Here is a 23,736-nt window from a genome sequence, read left to right as displayed (position 1 = left end):
CTTTTTGAATTGAATATTTTTTTAATTTTATTTTTTAATATTTTGTTGTTTGATTTTTTTATATATTTTTAGATCAATTAAAAATATATTTTAGATATTATTTTGTTAAATTTTAACTTTGTTATCAAGTAAGATTATAAAATTATTTTTTAAAATATTGGCATGCTTTGGAGGCCATCATAATCAATGTTTTTTATTTAATTTAATTTATTTACTTGGTTGCATGTTTTTGTGATCATATAATTGAATAAAGTGATCTTATCTAACTCTTATTAAAAGTAAAAATAATCTAAATCACAATACAATGTAAATCATCAGTCTAGGTAAGTATAATATGTTGTTATCATTGATCTTGTTTATTTTCCTTATTTTCTTGTGTATTTTACCCTTATATTGATCTTCATACAATAATAAAAATTTTACACATATTACTAATAAAATATCATGTGAAAGATCAAAATAGAACAGCTACTAGTAGATTTGAGAAAGAAAAAAAAATCAATTATATGTCAATTATTATTTTTAGATTGATTCTAGATATAAAATTTTCATTATATTTTTTTTAAATCATTAATTATTTTATTTTGCATATATAGAGAAATTTATTATATCAAAGTTTTTCTCAATTTTAATTTAATAAAATAAATATCTTTATAAAAAAACACAAGCAGATAAAGCAAAAAATCCATGTGTGTGTGTGAAAAATAAAATAATATAAAGCAAAAAAAATTGAAAATTCTCATTCGGGTATCAGAAATAAAAACAAAAAAAAAATCAATTATAAAAGATTAAAAAAAGAAAGTGGCAGAAAGAAAATAATCTCTAGGTGACTTATAATATAATATACGAGCAACTTGGCCAATTAAAAAGGAAAAAGAAAAAGAAGAAAGGTTCCCCCTCGCATGTTCCATAAAGTAGATTGTCTCTATACACTACACAATATTACAAAACAATAAAGCTCAGGCTCAGGCTAACGCAACAATTACTCCTTCGACATTTCCACATCCAGTAATCTCCTTCCTCCATATCGAACTTTCCTTTCCCATAGTAGCTTCTCCTCTCTCTCTCCAGGTCTTTAACTGCGATAATTTCTTTCTGCAGCAGCTTGTATAGTAGTTGTCTGGCAAAAACCAGCACGTGCCATGTATCAACAGCCGTCGACGTCATCCAAGTCGCCGCAAAAACCTGCGGTCCCAAGTGGGTTGACCAGGTATGGCTCAGCCCCAGGCTCTTTTTTAACCAGAGCTGTTGATTCAGTCATCGGGGTTGACCGTGAACTCTCTGGCCTTGGATCGACTTCCCTTGTGGGCAGTCGACAATACTTCTCTGGTGACTCGCCCTCGGTAACCTCAGAGTCAACTTGCAAAGTCAACTCTTCCAGCTGCGATCCAAAAGCACCCAAAAGTGGTGGCAGTAGCGGCAGTTTGCAGAGGTCGTACGGGTTTAATGAGCTACCACATGGTGCTGGATCTTTGGTGCGGCAGAGGAGCTCACCTGCTGGATTTCTAAGCCATCTCGCCACTGAAAATGGTAAGTATATATTGTTTTGAAAAGAAAAAAAAAATGAATTATTAGTCATTTTCTTCTCTGGATTAATTAGCCGGAAAGGACTTGATAAATTCTTGATTTTGTGATCTAATATTTTTTTTGTCCCCCCTTGAAAAACAAGTACAGAAGTGAGAAGAATCTTTGGTTTAGGTGGATAGATCCCAAAATTGCAATGGCTTCCGTGTCCTTCCACTCACTTCATATCTCTTATTTTCTTTATGAACAAGTGGTCTGGTAATTAAGCATTGACAAAAATGTAAATAGCAATTTATCTCACGGACAAACCTACCCTTAGTTTGATGTGCTGAAGGTCTAAGAATTGTTCTGCTTACAATAATGTTCACATGTACACTTTGCAGGCATGGAGAGTGGTTGGGTGTCTATGCCATGTTGCTAGCTTATGGATGATAAGTTATTCAATTAGTTCTTGGATTCATTTGATTGGGTGGTTGGGGGGGTGGGGGGTGGAGGTCTTAGCATTAATAAGCATGCAATTTTTTGAGAGACTCTGTTTCCTTTTGCTTATTTATCATTTATCATGCATATACCAAGATTAGGCTTCTTTATTACACCACTGGTGACAACTCTTAATGCATGTTCTTATCTATTGCTGTGCATACACCAAGACATGGGTTGAATGCTGCCTCCCCTTGATTATATTTATGCATAATATCTCACAAAACGTTCTACAAAATTTATACATTCTTAGAGTATAGTTTGTAGTGTGGCATATTAGCTATAGGCTAAGTTAAAGAAAATCAGGGAAAACCTCAAATCAGTCCCCGACTATGAATTGATTCACGATGTAGTTCCATAAACTATTGATTTTCTCAATTGGGTCTCATAAGATCATGCATTTTTTCAATTGTGTCTTCCATTTAAGATATTCTACCTTTTTTTATGGAATCTTTTTTCTCGAAATGGAGCCGTTTTATTGTATAGCATGAGTAATATGGACAGAAAAATTGGTGGACATAGATGTGGGACTCAATTGATGAATGTCTAATACTTTGGAGATGGAATTGAAAAAAATGATATCTTGTTTTCTCAATTGAGGAATTGGTAGAAAGTTGAGGACTAATCTGAAGTTGGGAAAAAACAAGGTTGTATTAGTTATTTGAGGTAGAATGGTTGGAGATTTATAATTATGTTCCTGCCTATTACCTGAGAAGGCAGCTAGCTCCATGCCCTATTTATTTGTTCTTTAATGAAAAGAAAACGACAAGTGAGTGAAATAAAACATCAAATTTCATGTTACCAGGCAGCAACTAGGACGGATTGTACTAACTGACAGTGACTCGGTTCTGTTTTGAAGACAGAACATTATCAAATACCAGGAAAGACATGGACTTGAATAAGATATGGTCTTGGCCATAAATGAGACGGATGCTTTCTTTTTTGAAAGATAAACAAAGAAGAGAAAAGGAAGATAGCTACTTTTCTGCGCACCAAACCTTACTCCCCGCAGGTTTTTGGACTGCATGTAAAAGTGGACTTCAGGAACTATGTTGTAGGGTGCGATCTGTACGTAATCAATGATAGGATTTACCTATTTCCATCTTGAGGCACATCTTAGAGAAAAGTTTAATTTAGAGGCTAGAAATTGTAGTTGGAAATTATAATGGATGAATAGAAAAACCGAAGTTTATGAATGGACTCTCTTCCTGAAATCATTCACGCTGTCTGTGAAGATTAAGAATCAGGTCTGGAACATACACTAAGAGTTCTTTATTTATTGATATGATATATAGATTTGTGAAATATTGACACTTCTAAACTCCTTATATCTTCGGTGGAAGCATGGGCTGCAAAAACATTTTCTACAATGTGCCTATGGATTACAACTGCTGACTGTGTTCCCCTTAGGTGCTTCTGTACAGAACTTCACGGTTTCAATTGCTCGTTTATCTTACTAATAACCGATTCATTAGAAAAGAAAAGGGACTAGATAAGGAAATAAAGTGTAATGGAGCTGATCAGACATTACATGTTGCAATGTTGTATCAAACTATAAAAGTTGTTTTAATCAAATGATCTTGCCTTCCATTTGCAAGATCTCAGTTCTGGAAGTGAGAGCCATGATGGAAATGTTTGCCTCTTGTGCATAAAGAAGGAACATGGTAATAGCACAAGTGAAAATGTATTCCTAAACCTGAAACTGTTGTCAATTTTCGAATTTTGTTGCAGAAATGCAGAAATAATTAACCGTATGATGAATTTTTGTACAAATGTTCCTAAGATTATATGCTTAAATTACAGTAGTCCCACTTAATTTTCAAGCAGGTTATACCGTCTAAAGAACTTTATTCACACCTCTGGAAGTGACGCCTGTGTTATACTGTTATTCTTCTCTTTAGGATTGAGGCTTAGAGAACCTGTCTTGAATTGTATATCTTTGGTTTTAAATATCATCTCTCTCTTTTTTTTCCAATCTAAATAGGTGGTTTCTCAATTACAAGGGAATCTGGAGGCTATAACGCTCACAGTGGCCCTGGTGGTGGCCACTCGGTATCAAGGTTGAAGCCTCAGTTGAGCTTTACTAGGCAAGAGTCTCTTTCTCAGATATCTGAAGTTAGTGAGAATGTTGTTGAAGGCATTGGCTCTGACAATAACCACCAGAACTGCACTCATTCTTATTCTGCTGCTGGCTTTGGTATGGAATCTTGGGACAATCCAAATTCCATTGTATTCTCTGGACCCCCCTCGAAACAAGCTAGGAATGGAGATGGAGACATTTATAGCTGTTTCAATGGCTTAGAAACTCAGGTACTAAAGTTATTTTCTGAAGACTTGTATGTCAGGAAAGTCATTGAAATGTAGATAACTTGGTGTTCCCTGGCCTTAAAAACACATGCATTTGCATGTCCATACCACACCCCTGTGTTTTCTGGTTAATTGTAGACGTACAAGCCAAGGGTAATTGTAAGTACATACAATTACATAGTTGCAAACATCCTACTCAAACAAATTTTTATTTTGCCGAGAGCAAACTGGTGCATGCACATGGCATATTTCACATGGATACTTGTTCGCTCAAATCATAGTCTGGTGTGCTACACTCTTAGCCTGACATTCATATAACAAAACTTATTTCAGCTCGAATATTTTTTAAAAAAAATAGGCAATTCTCTCTTGCTTAAAGTTATTTTTTGCAGTATTTATTATTATTATTATTATTATTATTATTATATCTCCATCTAGTATATGTATCTAAGTCATTTTTCATTCAGTTTAGCCTGCCTCAGACAAGTCTTGAGATAGAAACAGTGGAGAAGCTGCTACATGTTCCTGAAGACTCTGTTCCTTGCAAAATCCGTGCTAAGCGCGGCTTTGCCACTCATCCAAGAAGCATTGCTGAAAGGGTTAGTAAAGTTTATTAACTTTTTAGGAGAGGAATTATAGAAGTTGCATAAAGATTGCCTTCTTGCCATTGCATTATTTGTAAGTTGAGTCCACTTTGCAAATAAGGCCATCACATGGTGAATTAAAGTTGAGCTTTTTCAATACAGTCCTGACCTGCTCTTACATGCGAATAGCTTGATTTCATATATATGAGCATAGATATTCTAGAAACAACACCTTGTTATTGGAGTAAATATTTTCAGATGCACCCTAGCAAAATCGATCGAACTTACTTGTCTAGATATCTAATTAATACATGATATAGCTTACATAGCACAAAGTGCATGGATTATTGTTGAACATAAACAGTGTTTATTGGATTATTTGTTAATGTTACAGTTGACCAAAAAGCTATTTTGGAACTATGCACTAACACCTAGAAAGTGAAGTTAATTTTGCATGTCTCAAGGTGGTTTTTGGCTAGGCACCGGCAAGGTTGTTTCATGACTTAAAATACGAAGTAGGGTTGTCACAACCTGAATTTCGAGTCCTTGATTGGCAAAGCAGGTGGTGCCATGAGAACACTCCACCTACAATAAGCCACAAACATACTTTTCATAAAACAAATTATATAACTTTTGGCATTATTTTATAAATTTTCAAATATTCTTCAAAACCAATAAATTCAAATAATACTTTATAATCCTAATTACAATATAAAAACCCAAATTTTAAATAAAACAGTGTAAATAGTGGAGCACTTTAAGTCATCAAAACAGGACTAAAAGAAAAGTCTCGTAGAAACAAGTAAGGCATGCCAATCAAAAATGAAAAAGCAGGAACTCTCAACAAAGTCAAGCTACTGATAGAAACTAAGAATTTGACAATAATATTAAAAATAAGAGGTGGGTTCAACTAACTCAGTGAGGAAATAACATTTAAAATACATCATAGATACAATAGAAGAATAAACTAATATATATATAGAGAGAGAGAGAAAGAGAGAGCATATTAGTATATGGTAGTGAAATACATGTCATATAACAAATAACAAATGAAACTCTAAGGTTCTCATAACAGATGAGGTTTAGGTTTATGGCCCCGATCACTGTGGGATGATCGATTGCCATAAACCGGTACCTATCTCACCAACTAGATATATAGAAAACCATGTGCATATAAATTAACTACTCTCTGTTAATATGGAGTTTCTAATAAATATTCCGATATCAGAACATAATATATATTCATATAATTATTAAAGTAACTAAATATCATATCGAATAGAATTTAATTCAACAGAATGCGAATACAAATTCAAGAAACTAATGAGTACTCGAAAATAAACCATCATATATAGATATTCAAGAATGTCATTCATACTCATCATATAATCCACAAGTATATTTAAAATTATCTTACTCACTCGAAAAACAAAAGACTCACGAGGATCGCTGGGATAATGCTAGCAGAACCTATAATGAATATAGAAAATACTAAAAAACAACTTGAAGTAAATAATATAAATGATTACAAGTCTAATATTAGAGATCAAACCGTGATTATAAAATCAAAATAGATTCACCCGATAAATCTTAAACATGTACCAAACTGACCGAACTTAAAAGAACTGATCAAATCCCACTGTTCGGTCAATCGGTCAACCAAATGATCAGGATTTCAAAATCTCGATTTGCCAATCTTTTAAATACAATTCCTAAAAAAATCTAACATGTTTCTCACAAACCCATAACAAAAATCAACCAATTAAACTCAAAACACAAACTTCAATTCTCTAATATCTTAAAATCTTAAAATCAAACTTAACCACTATAATCAACTATGAAAACATCAAGATATTACCCTCGAAACCCTTATCTCCAACTTTCACTTCTTTCGTTTTCCTTCTTCCTCTCTTCTTCTCCGTTTCTCTCTCTCTCAAAGAAATGATCTCTTTCTCTTTATTTATTTTTTTAACCTCATATATATACGTTGGAAGACTTTTAACACCTCTCCTGCAAAATGCAATGTATTAAGAATAAAGGGACTGATATACATGCTGCATGCATACTCCTGCTTGTCCTTTACCCATTCAAGTTTGCCAATACTCACACTTTGGTTTCACCAAAAAGAACGAGACCGATATCTCATTTGATCAATCTGCAAAGATGTGGGTCCATCTTCTTTGCATTCCCTTTAATAAAACCAACATAATGAGAAGATGGACTGTGCGTAAAGGATGAAGGGATGTACAATCCTGGCGATTCTATTTTGCTGTTCATTAGAATTTGTTCATATATAGCAGCTTAGAAAATTCTTTTACCATGAGATTTGCGGTCATTCACTGGTGCAGGCTATGCTTTGCTGGTGTTTGAATTTTGTTTTGGATCTATAATCATCTTCTTCTTTTTTTATTTAAACCAGGAGAGAAGAACCAGAATAAGTGGGAAACTGAAGAAACTACAAGATCTCGTTCCGAACATGGATAAGGTAATAATGTGGTATTCTTTTCTTCACGCATCATGGAATCTTCTTTGAGTATTGTTGTTTGTCATAAAGTTCCTCCACTAAATTCGTTGAGAGATAATGCACTCACACACAACCCTGCCTTGTGCCGGCATGGATGGCCTGACTGGTTAAGGCCAGTTAAAGATTCCATGATGACATTAACTTGATCAATCAATTATATTTTGTGAAGTATATTGATCATGGCCACGGGGGTTTTTCTTTTCTTTTCTTTTTTATTTTTGTCCGATGGGCCTATGCCATAGGGGAAGCCTATCCAAATTTCTGAATCCGTTTCCAATATCTTTGAGGACTCAAGCTTGAGACCTGGTAGTGGAAATCCTAAGTTTTAATTACAGGGGATCATTTAGGTTGTGTTTGGTTAGTTTCACATGACAAAAAGAACAAATACGAAAGGGATAAAAATGTTGGTTTGGAGGCATGGAGATAGTCAAATAAATTTGTTGTTGTGATAGTCAAATAATTGAAGAAATAATCAAACACCAATTACATGATACCTTTTCAACTCACACAAAAGAAGAAAAAAGCAAAACATTTTCCAGGATTCCAAATACAGTAAATTATGAAGAGTGTGTTGTGTGCTGATTTTCTCAACAACTTGCAGCAAACAAGTTATGCAGACATGCTGGATTTCGCAGTGCAGCATATCAAAGGCCTTCAAAATGAGGTGGAGGTGAGTGAAACATTTACATCATGATCAGATAGAAATGAGGGCTAAATCGCAATGGCAAATGGTTGTATTACTTATTGCTGGTCTTCCCCTGATCTTCACTTGATATTGCTTGTCCATCTCTTACAGAAACTCCACAAAGAAATGGAAAATTGTACCTGTGGATGCGAAAAATCAACCCCATGATTGTGTGAAAATGGGGGCCTGGAGCGATGGGCAATTCTTTGCTCTCTGTAGGAAAAATCATCACTTCACGGCAAGGCAACCGAAAGTTAGATTGTCTATTAGAGCACCATGATGTTCGGCTGAAATGGGATGAACGTTAACCCGACATAAATGTGAAAAAGTTTTTGATCCAAGGAATTTGAAGGCAGGGACTCAGGCAGGCTAAAGTTATCTTACCGAATTTCGGTTAACTGTAACGTTAGGGAATCAAACCCAGAACTGTATATAGTGAAGTGATATTGTTGACTTGTAGTTAATCAGTGATGATGCATGTAAAAATGCTGTTTAATTTCCCCTTTTTGTTGTCTTGGTGTTTGAGAATTGAGAGCATAGTTATCAAATCTTGTCGGGAAGGTCCAAGATTTGGATAGTAGATTTGTCTGGACATCTAATGTACCAATGAGTGAGTCAACAGAGTGTTTGGTGTGTTTGATGTTTGCAAGTATGGGAAGAATTATTTTTTAAAGTGTTTTTTATTTAAAAATATATTAAAATTGTGGTTAAATTTATTTGATAAAAAATATATGGTTTCAACTTTATTTTATTTTAAAAAAATAAAAAAAGTTTAAACAAGAAAGAAATAATAGACATGAATAAACTTGCTAATTTGTTGATTGAAATTCTAAAATCTAACCTTGGGTAAGTTGCAAGGCATTTTTACGAACACTAGCCACCATGTATGGTATAATCATTTACATGGTATAATCATAACCAATAATGTCAAGACTCGGAACCAAAGCTCCGAAGTAGGTGCCCAATAATCTCCACAGTCAGAAAACCATAAATAGGAGTAGCAGAGGTTGTGGCTCAGTAGTTGTTAGGAACATCTTTTTTCATTCGAACATGGTTCGAGTCCTAATAGAAATGGAGCTCGAGGGTTTTTTTCTTCAAGTTTCTCCTGGGTTTATCCCTGTCCGGTATGCCTATCACCCCCACAGTGCTTTATATGCTCACTGAGCTTGTAGGATATTCAATGGGTTCGGGGACTAGTCGAGGTTCATGTACGTTGGCCCGGACACCCCGGTTATTAAAAAAAAAACCATAAATAGGAGCCTTTTTTGGTTTTATAAAGTTTGAAAATAGCATTTGAAAAACAGAAAATAACTAAGAGTATTTTTTTAAAAAAAAAAGATATAACCTTGGTAAGTATGATAAAAATTTGGAAAATTGATTTCTAAAAAACAAAAAATAGAAGAAAGAAGAAAGCAAATGGAAATCAAGAATGCCTCTTGAGAAAATAATAGAAAAATATAAAACAAATCTATTAATGTCTCATTTATTATTTTAAAAATATTTAAAAATACTTAACTTAGTAGTTACTTGTTATTTAACCTATGTTTCGTTGCGGATTATAAATTTTTTCAACAAAGTATCATGCAGCTTGCTTTAATATGAATTTTTACATAAAAATTAAAGTGTAAATTAAAAAAATCTATGCAAATAAGATCAAGATATTTTATAATATTTAATGAAACATGTATTTGATTATATTTACAGAACTTATTTATTGAAATAAATAAAGCATAAATCTACATTCTAAAAAACTTATGATTTAAAAAATAAAAATAAATAAAATCAACTGAATAAACTCACGCCATAAAAAAATATTACGCAAGAGCAAATGTATCAGCAATATAATTTTAAAATGAATATTTTTTATTATAAAAAATAAAATTGTTTTGTAAAAAAGATATTATAAATGAATTAGAATAATACCTTGAAATATAAAATAGAAACAAAAGAGCTAAAAAAACTTATATTAAAAAAATACAAAAATCATAATCTAGATCATGAGATTAGGATAAATCCATACAAAAAAAAAATTTATTGAATCTTATTGACTATACTTTTTCCATTATAATATATTTTAGTATATATTGAGCTAATAAAACACTTATGTTATTTAGTTTTTTAGATAATGTATTTGATAAATTTTTTATATATAAAAAAATTCAAAATTTGAATCTTATTGACTATACTTTTTCCATTATAATAATAAAAAATAGAAGACCACTATTTTGTACAGCAAGATTTTTTAAATCTAATAATTAATGGTTGTCTATTTGATAAAGTGTGAGATTTGAATGATATTGGCTCCAATTCTCTCAATCATAAAACCATAGAAAAGAGAGATCCCTATTTCATAGCACTTTCCTTGAAACCTCTCACAAAGAGATTTTGATTGATACAATTCATCTCTTTATTTTTTTAAAACTTCTTGATTAGAACTTTCTATCAACATAATATTTTATTTTATTTTTTATAATAATATTTTTTAATTACAATCCTGCATTTTCCAATGCCTTTAAAACTTATTTTTTAAATAAAAAACAATGTTTTTTTTTAAATATCATCTTAAAAAGAAATTAGTTAATTTTGATTGAGTTAAAACAAACTTAAATTTTTAATTAAAAATCAAATTTTAAATTAAAAAGATTTCGGTTAACTTATCGGGCGATATCGTCCGGTTTTCTAATAGTGAGAAAAACCATGAAATTAAAAAAAAAATTCCCTTAAAAAAATATGAATAAATGATATGATGAGTCCACTACATGCGCAGTATGTCTGTGCCAGCTTAGCTCGGGCTAAAAACACACATTCATACCCCTCCACCACTCTCTCTCCCTCTCTCTCTCTCTATATATCTCTCAAGCCACAGCCATCTCCAGCAAGCAGAGAATTATCAGAAACGGCAAGCATGTCATCGGACGAGGAAGGGGGAGAGGAGTACCTGTTCAAGATCGTGATCATAGGGGATTCAGCAGTAGGAAAATCAAATCTGCTTTCTCGATATGCAAGAAATGAGTTCAATTTACATTCAAAGGCCACGATAGGAGTGGAGTTTCAGACCCAGAGCATGGAAATTGATGGCAAAGAAGTTAAGGCTCAGATTTGGGACACTGCTGGCCAAGAGAGGTTCAGGGCTGTCACTTCTGCTTACTATAGAGGTGCTGTCGGTGCTCTCATTGTTTATGACATTAGTCGCCGTACTACTTTTGATAGCGTCGGTCGATGGCTTGATGAGCTTAAAAGTAAGTAACTTTTTTCACCCTCTCCACTTTTTGTGAATTTGATGACTGCCCATTTTTGTTTTTGTTGTTTTGTTTTGGGGTTTTGGTGGATTTGGCTGAAATGCGCTTTGTGGGGGTAAAGAGGTTGATCTTTTGGTCAGTTGTAGTTAGATCTGAGGTTGGAATGATGGATTTTTCAATGAGACTTGAGTTGGAAGAAAGCTATAAATTGATCTCCTTTAGAAAAGTCACTAAATATGGTAGTTTTTTAGCTTAAAACTCGTTGCCATATCTTTATGTTGTTCTTTTTTTTTCAAAGTTGCATATTCTGTGGATGGTATTGGCGTGGCATGAACTTCTTGGGGGTTATTATTTTCCTATTATGTTGCTAAAATTGGAAAATTTTGTCCTTGTTAGGCCAACTAGTGATTTGGAAGTGCAAGATCTCATATTCAACTTTAAACGCTTAAAGATTAAAGCAGCTCATTATGATTTTCAGGTTGAGTCAACGTAATTTCATCGATATGAATTTCCATGCCTAGTTAGCTTGTATTTTATTGGTGGGGGGGATGCTTCACAGATAATGCAAATCAGCTCCTGATCGCATACCTCATTCGTGATTGCACACATTATATACTTGTTTTTGTGTTTGCACATGATAACTAACATCTTGCATTAGCAGTGCAATTGGCTGATCTTAGAATGTACATTTGTCCCAACAATCCTAAAAAGTCCCTGATTAGCATTTTTGGTGACATCTAAATTGATGTAGTGCTCTTCCTTTTTGCTCAGCTAATCTTATTTCAGGAATTGATTAGTTCTTCTATCTAATGTTAATGTCTTAATGAGAAAGGTGGAGTTGATTCCATATTTACTTAGGAATCAGAAATTTTGAAAGCAAAAATTGGTAGAAGTTAAGGCTCTGTGCAGATTGCAAGACACATTAAAGTTCAATTAATGGCCCCACAATGCAAAATGCCACACACACACACAAGAGAGAGAGAGAGAGAGAGAGAGAGAGAGAAGATAATGATAAATCTGAAAATAGAAGGTTTAGAGGGTATTATTGATCTATGTTTTCCTTTTTGAGGAAAATATATATATTGTTACAACTAAAGATCAACTTCGGATAGCTTGTTGATCTTGTCGTATATGTATGATGGGATTAAAGTAAATTTTAAGCTGATTTTAAACCAAAGCAAATGATAAAAGCATACTGGATTTTGCCAAGAGTTTAAGCTCGGAGTCCATGAAAGAGCTCATTGGGTTTGATTACAATTTATCATCTCTCTTTTTTATTGAAATAATATTAGAATACAGCAAAGCCAGTTAGTGTCTTACAAGAATATAGAGCCTAGCATTAGTATGCAAGAGGAAAAATTAACGATGAATAACAAGAACTAGAGCCAAACAACCAAAAAATAAAAGCATATCTAATGATTCCCAAAGGCTGTCTAACTACACAGGAAAGTACAGTTGGCTTTATAATTTCAGGCAGCCTTCTTTGAAGGTATCACCTAGAAAATTCTGGCATTATGTTCATTTAGTTCTGTTTGAGCCAAATTTTATGTAAACTCATTGACACTAAATTATATCTTTTATTGCTTTGACCCCCATTTTTGGTCTATCTTTCCTGATTCCCTCTCCTACTATTTCAGTCCCATCACTCTTTCTCACCTCTGCATCCATAAGATGCACATCTTTTGAAAACAAACTTTGTTGTCTCTGGCCTGAAGTTTTTTCATCAACAAACAGTAATTTCCTGTTTGAGAAAAGGTAGGAGAATCTATTGAAGACAATAATTAATGAAGTTAACTGAGCCAGATGACATGTATTTAACTGATGCAGGTCATGTAAAAAAATTTAATCTTTCAGGTCAGCAGCAATTTGCATTTCGTTTCTATATTTCAGTCTTATTTTCAATACATGTGGTTAGGTTGTGCAGGGAACATGTAAGCTTTACATAGTTTTGATGTTTTACATTGGTGGTTGTTATTTTGGTCATGCAGATGTGTTTGTACTTTATTGTTTCATCTTTCATCTTTCATCTCTAAGCTTAAGACAATATAGCTCTCCTTTTACAGGGATAAAGGCTCAGATAGGGATATAAATTAGCTTGTGGAGGACATATAGTGAAGTATATCAAAACTTAATGGATGGTTTAATAGAATGTGAATTGAGTAATTCTTTATCACTGCTTGCATGCTGGCTGCTTCCATAATAAAAATACCATGCACCACAAGTTGATTACAATATTATAGCCTTGATAATCTGGTATTAGTGGTCTTATTGGAGTAGTTAAAAGTTATAACGTGTAGAGTATCATCTGATAATGATTAATTAATTAAGCCTTTATGTTAATAAAAAATTGTAGTTGTCCGTATTTTAGAGCATTGCTACCCATCCTGAAATATTCATCTCAAATGAGTTTCCTGAACAAAATCAACCATTAACGGGATGGACCTAACTGATGACTCCCATACAACACCCACTATCAAGTGGCTGACATTGTTATGGAACCAATTCTGGATGGATATTTTGGGATGAACAGCCCTCCTTCTTGTGCATCACACCTGCTCTGCATTAGAGTGGAATATAAAAATAGCATGTGTTCCCAAGCGTGCTAGAGTGCTTCGAGCATTGAGCTTTAAACTGGAGAGGAATAGTTGCGTGAGAAACAATTTATTCATCCCAGATTCTCAATGTCTGTGTTTTCTAAATTTTGATTTTATAAGCAGTTTCAATGTGGTGTAGTTCCCCTATCATTGTACATGTTGAGCACTTTGGTATCTTTTATTATCAAGAGTTCTCTTTAAATGGCAACAAAATACAGTTTTTAGCTTGGCCTGGGATTGGCTAGAAATTGCAGAGAGTTTATGATATTAATTTTTAACGTTTTCTGGATGTCTCAAGATTCAGCAGTATTTTTTATCCTTTGCATGTATATCTAGCCTATCCGTTTGCTTCGAAGGGATTGCTTTCCTCCTGATCATGGCCTTAGATTTTCATAATTTCGGTTCAGTTTAAAATCACCTTTTGAGCTTAACTGAAACATTTCTGCAGCCCATTCTGATACAACTGTAGCAATGATGCTGGTTGGGAACAAGTGTGATTTGGAGAATATCAGGGATGTTAGTGTGGAGGAGGGCAAAAGCCTTGCCGAAGCTGAAGGTTTGTTCTTCATGGAGACATCTGCCCTTGACTCAACAAATGTTAAAAAGGCTTTTGAGATTGTTATTCGAGAGATATATAACAACGTGAGCAGGAAGGTCTTGAATTCTGATACATACAAAGCTGAATTATCTCTGAATAGGGTAACCCTTGTTAACAATGGGAGTGACTCCAAGCAAGCCCAAGGCTACTTTTCCTGCTGCTCCAGGTGATCTCCGTTCGTCTCATTTCATACAAGTGTACAAGTTACAGGATTTGACATGGTTGGCTTGTTGATTCAATTTGGTTGGGTGGTTGGTTTGTTTTATTTAATTATTATGACTTCAGGTCTTTATTAATTGCAAAATAAGTTGATATTTATAGCAATGAAATTGTTTAATTCAAGGTAAAAGGAAGGATCAAGTTTTTCTGTGCTTTTGATAGCAGAATCATGTAATTGCACAAGATAACGTGAACGGTCATATTCCTTTGTGTACTTGTAATCTTTAGTGGAGATGTTACACGTAGCTTTTAAAGTTGTTTCCTTCTATTTACCAGCACCTGCATCCTTTCTCATCAGAGGAGCCACACGGGATGCATCCATTTGCTTATTGAACCCAATTTTGTTTCTTTTAAAATGTCCTGGAATATTAGTCATGCCCTCACTTCCTCTTCTCTCTTCTCCCTCTATCTTTTCTTCTTTTCCATTTTTAAGTCCCTTTAAACTACGCAATTACGTGTTACTTGTAGTTGTTCTGTTGAAGGGTGTGGCCCCTGGCTCAGATGGCCGGCCAGCATCTACCCAAGAAACCATATGTATATATTTGTTAAGGCAAACCATTTTTGCCTGCGCTTAGCAGGTAAGGGTTGTGACTTGGATTTTCAATTTCGATTTTGATTGTGACTGTTTGAGCAGGGGAGGCAGGGTTATAAGGGTCTTGCAACTGTTGTTCCTCCTCCATATCCAAGTGATCATAGCTAACTTGTGCCCGAACTTTGCTCATTCATTTGCCTTACGATGGCAGCCCTTGCTCGTTTTTTTGTCTATTTAGAGACAAGAATCAGGATGTGAGATCACATGGCTTGGGAACTGAGAGAATTGACTTTGGTTTCTGCTCCTTGTCAATGCCTCCAGAGCATTACAAGGTGGTCTCAACAAGACAACTGTGAACTTCTTTGGTTGCCTGGCAACCAAAATATCAACCTCATTACTTGACCGCGTAATCCAACAACTGTCGGCCAACCCATCCAACCAAACCCGAGATCTTGTGTTTGCTTCTTAATATGTGGGGCAACTAGCTTGCAAGTGGGAGGCTCGCCTGTGTACGGGTTAGATACTATTCGGAACCCAAGCACAATAAAAACTCAACCCTACCACACTTCTAATAAGTGTAAGTTTATAACACACAGAAAGGGAACAGAAATCATCAAATAATATAGAAGAACGAATAAAATATATATATATAAAAAAAAAAAAAAAAAAAAACCTCAAGAGATCAACCTACCACTATAAAGTGTGATTAAAAGGGGAAAATTCAAGTAAAAGACTACTAATAAGGAGATCAACTAAGATAAGCCGACCCATCATGACTTTAGTGATAATCATCTCAGCTTCTCCAGCTGCACTTTTCAATCTTCTAGAATCATTTTTGCTCCAATGGGAAAAGGAAACGTCCTTTTCAGCTTCTATGTGGGATTGCTGTGTGTGAAGGCAGATATTGAAAGATAGAGACAGGTGAAGGTGATGCGTCCTTTATTTCTTCTTACTTTTTTGCTTTTAACAGTTGTAATGTGCTTTCATGGTTTGCAGAAAGCTTCTAAACCACTCATTGGGATCTCCAATACTTGGCCATTTCAAACCCATTTTTGCTGTAGTGGTAGTCCTCAATGGTCTGATCAATTTCTGCCTGTGTGTTCATTACAAAAGGCCCGTACTGAACCACAGGCTCGTTAATCGGCTGTCCGGCAATCAGCACAAATCGCAGTGGCTTAGAAGACCTGTTCCACACACTTAAACCATCTCCAGGACCTAAAACCAGGACATGATGAGCAGTTACAGGCGAAGAAGTTGGCTTGCCAAAGACCCCTTCACCTTCAATAATATACACAAACCCATTCCATGATTCTGGAATACTTTGATTCATTTGAGCTCTAGGTTGCAGAGTGAAATCCAGATACATTGTTGGTGTCCTGGTATAAACTGGAGACTGCAGTCCCATTGATTTCCCTGCTATAATTCTCACTTCAACCCCATCTTTCTCTGCTGTTTTTATATCATCGCTTAAAAGTTCTTGATACCCTGGTTCAATCCTGCAAAATAGGTTTTTAGATTACTGTTAATTCATCCTGGAGAATATAAAAGACAAATTCTGAATGAACATTCTGTTTTTTTCAAGATGAACTATGGAAATATATTGAAAAGTTCAAATTGCTTGTTGGTGGGGGAAAGCTGGCCCATCTTAAGGGTCAGGGAAAGTAGACATTTTTTATAGAATTATAAGAATTAACCTGGGACAAAGGGACATTGACACACACACACACACACACACACAATAAAAATGAAGGTGCAGCTAAATTCTCATGAATATTTTAGAAACTAGAAACATAGAATTGGGTGTTGCAGAGAGGAAATTTTGTATGGAGGCCATAAGTTTTTGAAACATAGGAGAATTTGATTGAGAATTAGTATATAGCAGATGAGTTAAAGGGTTAGGACGCCAGGAGTGAGGTTCCAGTCTTGCCCTTATAACCATTAGAAAAACAGGGGAAAAGAAAGAGAGAGAGAAGGTAAAAAGTAGAAATTTCTCACATTTTGTCCTGGGAAGATAGATTTATCCACAGCTGCAGACCCTTCTGCTCACCTTCTCCAGCAGGCATTTCTGAGTGGATGATTCCTCTTCCTGCCGTCATCCACTGCACGACGAAGGAGAAAAAAACAAGCTAAGAATCAAATGAAACAAAGAAGAAGAAAGTGAAAGATGTAAAATGCTCCGATCCATTGCCCCCATCTGAATTCCTTTACCTGCACATCTCCGGTATGGATTGTACCCTTGTGTCCTGCAAAATCCTGATGAGTGATGCCTCCCTGATAGCCACAATAATCAAACATTAGTTTCTTAAAATTGATCCAATCCTCCAAAAATCTGATTTGCAAATTGGTTTTGTACCAAAAAGAAAAACATTACCTGCAGCATGTATGTAACAGTCTCAAAACCTGCAATCCATATTAGAAAAAGAAACAGAAGTAAAGGCATAAGATTTCCAAATTACCATGCAAAATCTAACAAGCATACAAAAACCCAAATAAACAAAATAAAACATTGACAATGATGGGAATAATTCAAGAACCTCTGTGAGGATGATCAGGAAATCCAGCAGGGGGACACACTGCAACAACAACCACCACCAAAATACCTTACAATATCAATACCATACAATATTTCTTAAACCAGCTAGACATTGATGTAAAACTAACCTGAAAAATCATCCAACATGAGAAAAGGATCCAAGAACTTCAGCTCACTCCTGAAAATCAATATGCCAAAACCGGAGAACCAGGAAATGCATCAAGAAATCAGAAAACCAGAACTGGAACAAATCAAGAAATCAAGAGCCCAAGGAGCCATGCATGATTCAAGAAGTACCTTCCAATGCTTCTCCTAACGACAGCACCCTCACCTTCATGTTGGAGCTTGGCCAGGACCTTCTTGGTCACCAATCTGGGTGTGCTGAAACCAGTGGATTGATCTGATTCAGACATGATATTCCTGGTATGGTTGGTAATCTTACTAGCCTTGGCGGTAGTTGTTGGATGTAATCTGAAAAGAAAGTTTCGATATATAGAAGCTCTCATATACTACGAGCAATCAAAAAGATACTAAAAGAAAATCTGTCTGCGTTTTCTTGTTCTTGTCTTAGGATTTTGTTCTGGGCTTCCTTTAGAAATCAGAACCTCCTCGCCAGACATATATATAGCTAGAGCAGGTGGCTTTGTTAGCCTTTGAGAGCTTGGACACGCAAAAAACACAGAAATAAATATAAAAACAAATGCAGCTACTCTCTACTCCTTGTATTTTATACGTGATTATAACTTAGTATTTTAAGTTTAAAAATTATAATTTAGCATCATTTAACTACGGTTGACCTCACCATTATTTTGTTAAAATCATGGTTATCATATCCAACCTTACCCAAGTCAATGGTGTGCGTCAATCCTAAAATAACATTTTTTTATTTTTAATAAAAAAGTTATTATAGACTAAACTTTTTTTAAAAAAATCTAGTCTAGTTTTGATCGGGTTGATTAAATTTAATTAAGTTAATATCTAAACCAGTTTAAAACAAAATTCACCCTGGATTAGGTTTCGGATCGAGGAGTTATTTATTGAACCGAGTTTAATGAGATTCGATCAACAATATATGAGGTTGTAGGTTTTCAAACATAAAGGGTTGGATTGTGATGTTTTTCAAATCCAGGGACTAAAAGTAATTTACCAACTCGTTTTTGTTTTGTCGGAGGTGGTTGGTGTATGTGCCCCAGAGGAAGCTGGAGGCGTGGGGATATCCTTACATTTTCTCCCCTTAGACCAATCATGATGATGATGTCAAGCTCTTGTCATCATGATGATGGCCTGCCTCTTTGCATTTTGCTCTTTGCTGCTTTCTAAGAATTTTCTTTTTTAAAAAAAAAAAATCCACTTCTCTCATTTCTATTTTATTCACTACTTTTCTTCTTCTTCTTTTGTATGTATGGATGAGATTTTTTTTATTATTTTACTCCTTTTCCATGATAAGATGTGAATTTTACTGATATTTTAAAATATTTTATCAAATTTATTTTTTTATAACATGTTTGGACTTTTATGTATTTTTATTGTTATTTAAATTATGCAAGGATCAGGTGTATGTGATGTCAATTTTATTTTTTAAAAATAATTTTATTAACATCAAATTAATACAAAATAAATCATTACATCATTATAAATCAAGACTTATTACAATATATATGTTAAAAAAAACTACTTACAACGTCTTCTCTTAATATAATCCAAAAGTTTATTTAAAATATAATTTGAAGGTTTCGAAGTTTTTATTATTATTTTTATTATTATTTGAATGATGTCAAGATTAGATATTATTTGCATCAATTTGATATAATGAAATTAATTTCTTCCTTTAAAAAGATCTCCTCAGAGTCAACATGCATCGTTTGGTCGAATATGCGTTCACACTTCACACCTCCACCGTTTGGTCAAATCAATCCGATTTATATTATATTACATTAATTATTGAAACTTGTTGCAATTAATATACATCTACATCTCTCTCTCTCTCTCTCTCTCTCTTGAGGGGATAGGCTTTCTGAAATTATTTTCATAATTGCATATATATTTATACTTTATGGTGCCAAAAGATTGCCTAAAAGCATGTTAAAACTACATTTCAACATTAAAAAAAAAAAAACATTTCAGCATATAATCCAAGAAAATGAATTATATTGTTTTTAAAGTAAATAATGGGATTTTTCATGCATTCAAAATCATATAATTCAAGAAAATGAATATTTCATTGGACTTGGCCGGTTATGAAAAATAAAGCTAGCGTTAATACAATTGCGACGCCTCATTTACATAACAATATTGTATTTAAAATAGAATTCAGCCTTTAAAAAACTATACAAAAATAAATTAGATATTAACCATAAAATCAATATCTTTGATTTACAATTTAAAATAAGAAAAATTGAATGTTAAAACTATATTTCTTCTAAAATACCCATTTTATTTTTTTTAGAGATCTTTAAAAAAATAAGATGACGAGGACGAGGGTGAGGGTGAAGTAGATAATAAAATGCATTGAATTTCATCTCTTTTAAATCAATATTATTAATTCAACTTATTTATAAATTAATAAATTCAAATTAAATAACAACCTACAACAACATTCTAATCAACTTTCATAACTTTCATATTCACAACTCTTTATAATTTATATAATTTATCGGTTGATATATTTTTAAGTTTATTATATTAAGTGCATGTATTCTTTTTTTATATATAATTTTAGATATTCAAATTGGTTTATATATATAATTAATTTCTAGATTTACTGAGCTACCCTGCAATCTTAACAGCCAAGTAAGTGCATGCATTCTTGACCAATAAAATTTATGATATATATATGTAAAGAAAACTGATACAGCTTTAGTACCATCTTCTCAGTGCACAGGCACAAAGATCATTTACGAAAGAAGGGATTTTGCTAATGATATATTCGAGTTTCGAAGATATTGACGATCATTATAAGAACTCTGTCATGGAATCTTCCTCCTAATGAGAAAAGACCAAGGACAGGGGCTGATGTTGTTTTATGGTTGATGGCTGAACACACTAACCGACTGTTTTCTAGTTTGGTTGGCAACCTCAGCAGTGTTTCCTCATGTCTTGTATCTGAACCAACAAACCATGAGAGCTCTGTTTTGGATTTTGTGGTTGGAATCCAAGTTTCCCATATCAGAAAACAGCACCATCCTCCCTTTTTCATGGCAGAAATGAGAATCTTCCTCTTTTAACCTAACCAAATCCAAATGACATCTATCATCCCTAAGCATGGCGTGGCGTTTGCTTTGTTGAAGAACATTCAACAAGGAGCCTTGACTTCTCCCATGTATTTAACTAATCACCCTTTTTCTCTTAGAAAATCAGCTTGGGACCCCATACGGATCCTCGGTTAGAAGCCAGGAGGACAGCCAGCTGTGTTGGACGCAAGGTAGCGGTCAGGTGGCTTCAAACGCCTCGATAGAAAGGGATCACCAGAGCTCCCACACGCCTAGATCTCTAGTCAAATTGAGTATTTATGACGAGGTTCTGATTTCGCATTCAATTAATGTCAAAAGGATATATCCTACTCGATGGTCATCATCATGAACTGAATTTATGCAAATTGGGTGAGGTCACGAGGCTACAGATGAATTACCCCATGTCCAGCTAGCCGTCTGAGCACGTTTCAGGGGTGATTATTTTCAATTACCTTCTATTCTTATCTATAAAAATAATTAAATTATATTTTTATAAAATATAATAAATTAATTAAAATTAGCTCAAACTAATCAGTTTTAATTTATTTTTCAATACAATTTAATTTAGTCATTCTATATTAAAACTTAAAAACTACATTATTTTTTTAGAATTTTTTTACTGTCTAATGGGTTTTATTTTGATTTTTTAGGTTCTGTATTTTTCAATACAATTTAATTTAGTCATTTTATATTAAAACTCAAAAACTATATTATATTTTTAGAGTTTTTTTACTCTCTAATGTGTTTGATTTTGGTTTTTTAGGTTCGATTTTCTATTTTTTTAATTTGATTTTTCAGCTTTAGATTTATAAAATCAAAATCAAATTAAACTAAATATTTTTAAAATATTTTAATCAATTATTTTTACTTTTTATGGTTTGATTTTTTTTAATTTTTTTGATTTAATTAATTTTTTGATTTATTTTCTTTTTTATTGCAGGTTTTGACAAAAACTTTGCGTCATCATCCAATCATCATTACAGTATCAAGTATTCCTGCTCGAAACTATAGCCAATCAATGTGAACGTTACCTTTTTCCTTTGTCCTCTTCAGAAGGAAGGACTGTCTTGCAGGTTTTTTTCTGTTTTTTCTTGTCAAAGTCCGAATAGCTGGTTTTTCCCATTAAAAAAAAAACCAAAATTGCTCGCTATTTTCTTGTAGTATATGAAGAGAATTATTGTAGATTCAAGCAGGGTAATAATAATGATTTTGTTCTTCATTGTTTTTAACCACTACTTTTACATTGAGTGTCAAATTATCTTTTTAAAGGAATTTAAATGTTATTTATAGATTATTTAAGATAATTTTGTTGTTCAATTTTAAAAATACATAGTAAAAATATGTTTTTTTACCCTTGAAATCTAAAAAAATTGTTTTTTGTTAATGATTTTTTTTTTCTTTTTATTTACATAATAAAATAACATTTATACCTTTAACTGCTAAAAAAAATAATTTTAAATAAAAAGGTTTATTTATCTTTGTATTTTTACAGGAAAATTACATAATTAGCCTTTAACTTTTTAGATTTAAAGAATGACTTGGGAGGGTACTTTTGTCTTTATGCGATGGTTGTTTTCTAATAATGTTATGTCATTGGACTTTTTTTTATCTTATTAAAATATTAATAAATTAATAAGATATATTTACGCATACATCAGCACATCAAAGTTCTATGTGTTATTCTAGAGGCACGTGATAACACTTACGATGGCTAAAAACACTAATCGTTGTCTCATCCGATGCGTAAATATGCGAGGCAGTTATTGGAGTGGTATGTTTGCCAAGGCAAGCGGCAGTTCTATGACAATGAGCTTTTTCCTCTTGCCCTTCATTTATCTCTCTTAGACATTGGTTTTTATGCTAAGCTTTTAAAAATTTAGTTGTATCATTCATTTTGTGTTTTTTTTTGTTTAATCCTCAGTTTTTTATTTTTATTTGCTTTGATTTTTATGTTTTTTGAAGTTTATTTTTTTTAATTTTATCCCTCTCTATATTTAATTTGATTTGATTTTTTGTACCCAATATAGTCCTCATTGTTTTTATTACTATTTTTTTATCCTTTTTATTTTTTTATTTTGTCCTTTAGAATTTTAATTCATTTTTTTCAAATTTTGGTCCTTATTTTTTTCATTACTCTTTTTCTATCCTTCTCTTCATTTATTTTATTTTCAATTTAATCCCTGGTTAGTTTATTTCAAATATTTTTTATACAAGATTTGGTTCTCATTATTTATTTTATAAAAAAAATTATAATTAAAGATTTTGCTTTGTAATTTTTTTTACCTCTTATAGAGTTGTCTTATTCTTATGATCTGTTCCACCAATTTTAATGATTTACTTGGTTTGAGTTTGATTTTTTTAAAAATTCTTTTTAGAATTTTATTTTATTTTATTTTTTTCATTTGATATTGGCTAAGCTTTTAAAAATTTAGTTGTATCATCCATTTTGTGTTTTTTTTTTTTATCCTCAGTTTTTTATTTCTATTTGCTTTGATTTTTATGTTTCTTGAAGTTTATTTTTTTTAATTTTATCCCTCTCTATATTTAATTTAATTTGATTTTTTTGTACCCAATATAGTCCTCATTGTTTTTATTACTATTTTTTTATCCTTTTCATTTTTTTATTTTGTCCTTTAGAATTTTAATTCATTTTTTTTTTTAATTTTGATCCTTTTTTTTTTTCATTT

General features: G+C 33.0%; 3 protein-coding genes across 3 annotated transcripts; 2 read left to right on the top strand and 1 right to left on the bottom strand.

Annotated features, from left to right (window-relative positions):
* The first annotated feature begins 903 nt into the window (after window positions 1–903).
* Window positions 904–8,769, top strand: LOC105138421 (transcription factor bHLH128-like). Its single transcript, XM_011044486.1, has 6 exons — window positions 904–1,530; window positions 3,989–4,314; window positions 4,779–4,910; window positions 7,315–7,380; window positions 8,021–8,089; window positions 8,216–8,769. The coding sequence occupies exons 1-6, from the start codon at window positions 1,143–1,145 to the stop codon at window positions 8,270–8,272; spliced, it is 1,038 nt and encodes a 345-aa protein (XP_011042788.1). The 5' UTR covers window positions 904–1,142; the 3' UTR covers window positions 8,273–8,769.
* A 2,089-nt stretch (window positions 8,770–10,858) lies between these two features.
* Window positions 10,859–15,012, top strand: LOC105138422 (ras-related protein RABA5d-like). Its single transcript, XM_011044487.1, has 2 exons — window positions 10,859–11,343; window positions 14,386–15,012. The coding sequence occupies exons 1-2, from the start codon at window positions 11,010–11,012 to the stop codon at window positions 14,703–14,705; spliced, it is 654 nt and encodes a 217-aa protein (XP_011042789.1). The 5' UTR covers window positions 10,859–11,009; the 3' UTR covers window positions 14,706–15,012.
* A 942-nt stretch (window positions 15,013–15,954) lies between these two features.
* LOC105138420 (RmlC-like cupins superfamily protein) lies at window positions 15,955–18,468 on the bottom strand. The gene is made up of 7 exons (XM_011044485.1): window positions 18,117–18,468; window positions 17,948–17,997; window positions 17,821–17,859; window positions 17,658–17,686; window positions 17,495–17,557; window positions 17,282–17,385; window positions 15,955–16,782 (listed from the first exon to the last, which is right to left on the bottom strand). The coding sequence occupies exons 1-7, from the start codon at window positions 18,323–18,325 to the stop codon at window positions 16,299–16,301; spliced, it is 978 nt and encodes a 325-aa protein (XP_011042787.1). The 5' UTR covers window positions 18,326–18,468; the 3' UTR covers window positions 15,955–16,298.
* Between the last annotated feature and the right edge of the window lie 5,268 nt (window positions 18,469–23,736).

Source organism: Populus euphratica, unplaced genomic scaffold, assembly GCF_000495115.2.
Source record: "Populus euphratica unplaced genomic scaffold, PopEup_1.0 scaffold102.1, whole genome shotgun sequence".
Taxonomy (NCBI): Eukaryota; Viridiplantae; Streptophyta; class Magnoliopsida; order Malpighiales; family Salicaceae; genus Populus; species Populus euphratica.
The sequence above is the reverse complement of the archived record's forward strand: the minus strand, read 5'-3'. Positions and strand labels throughout refer to the sequence as shown.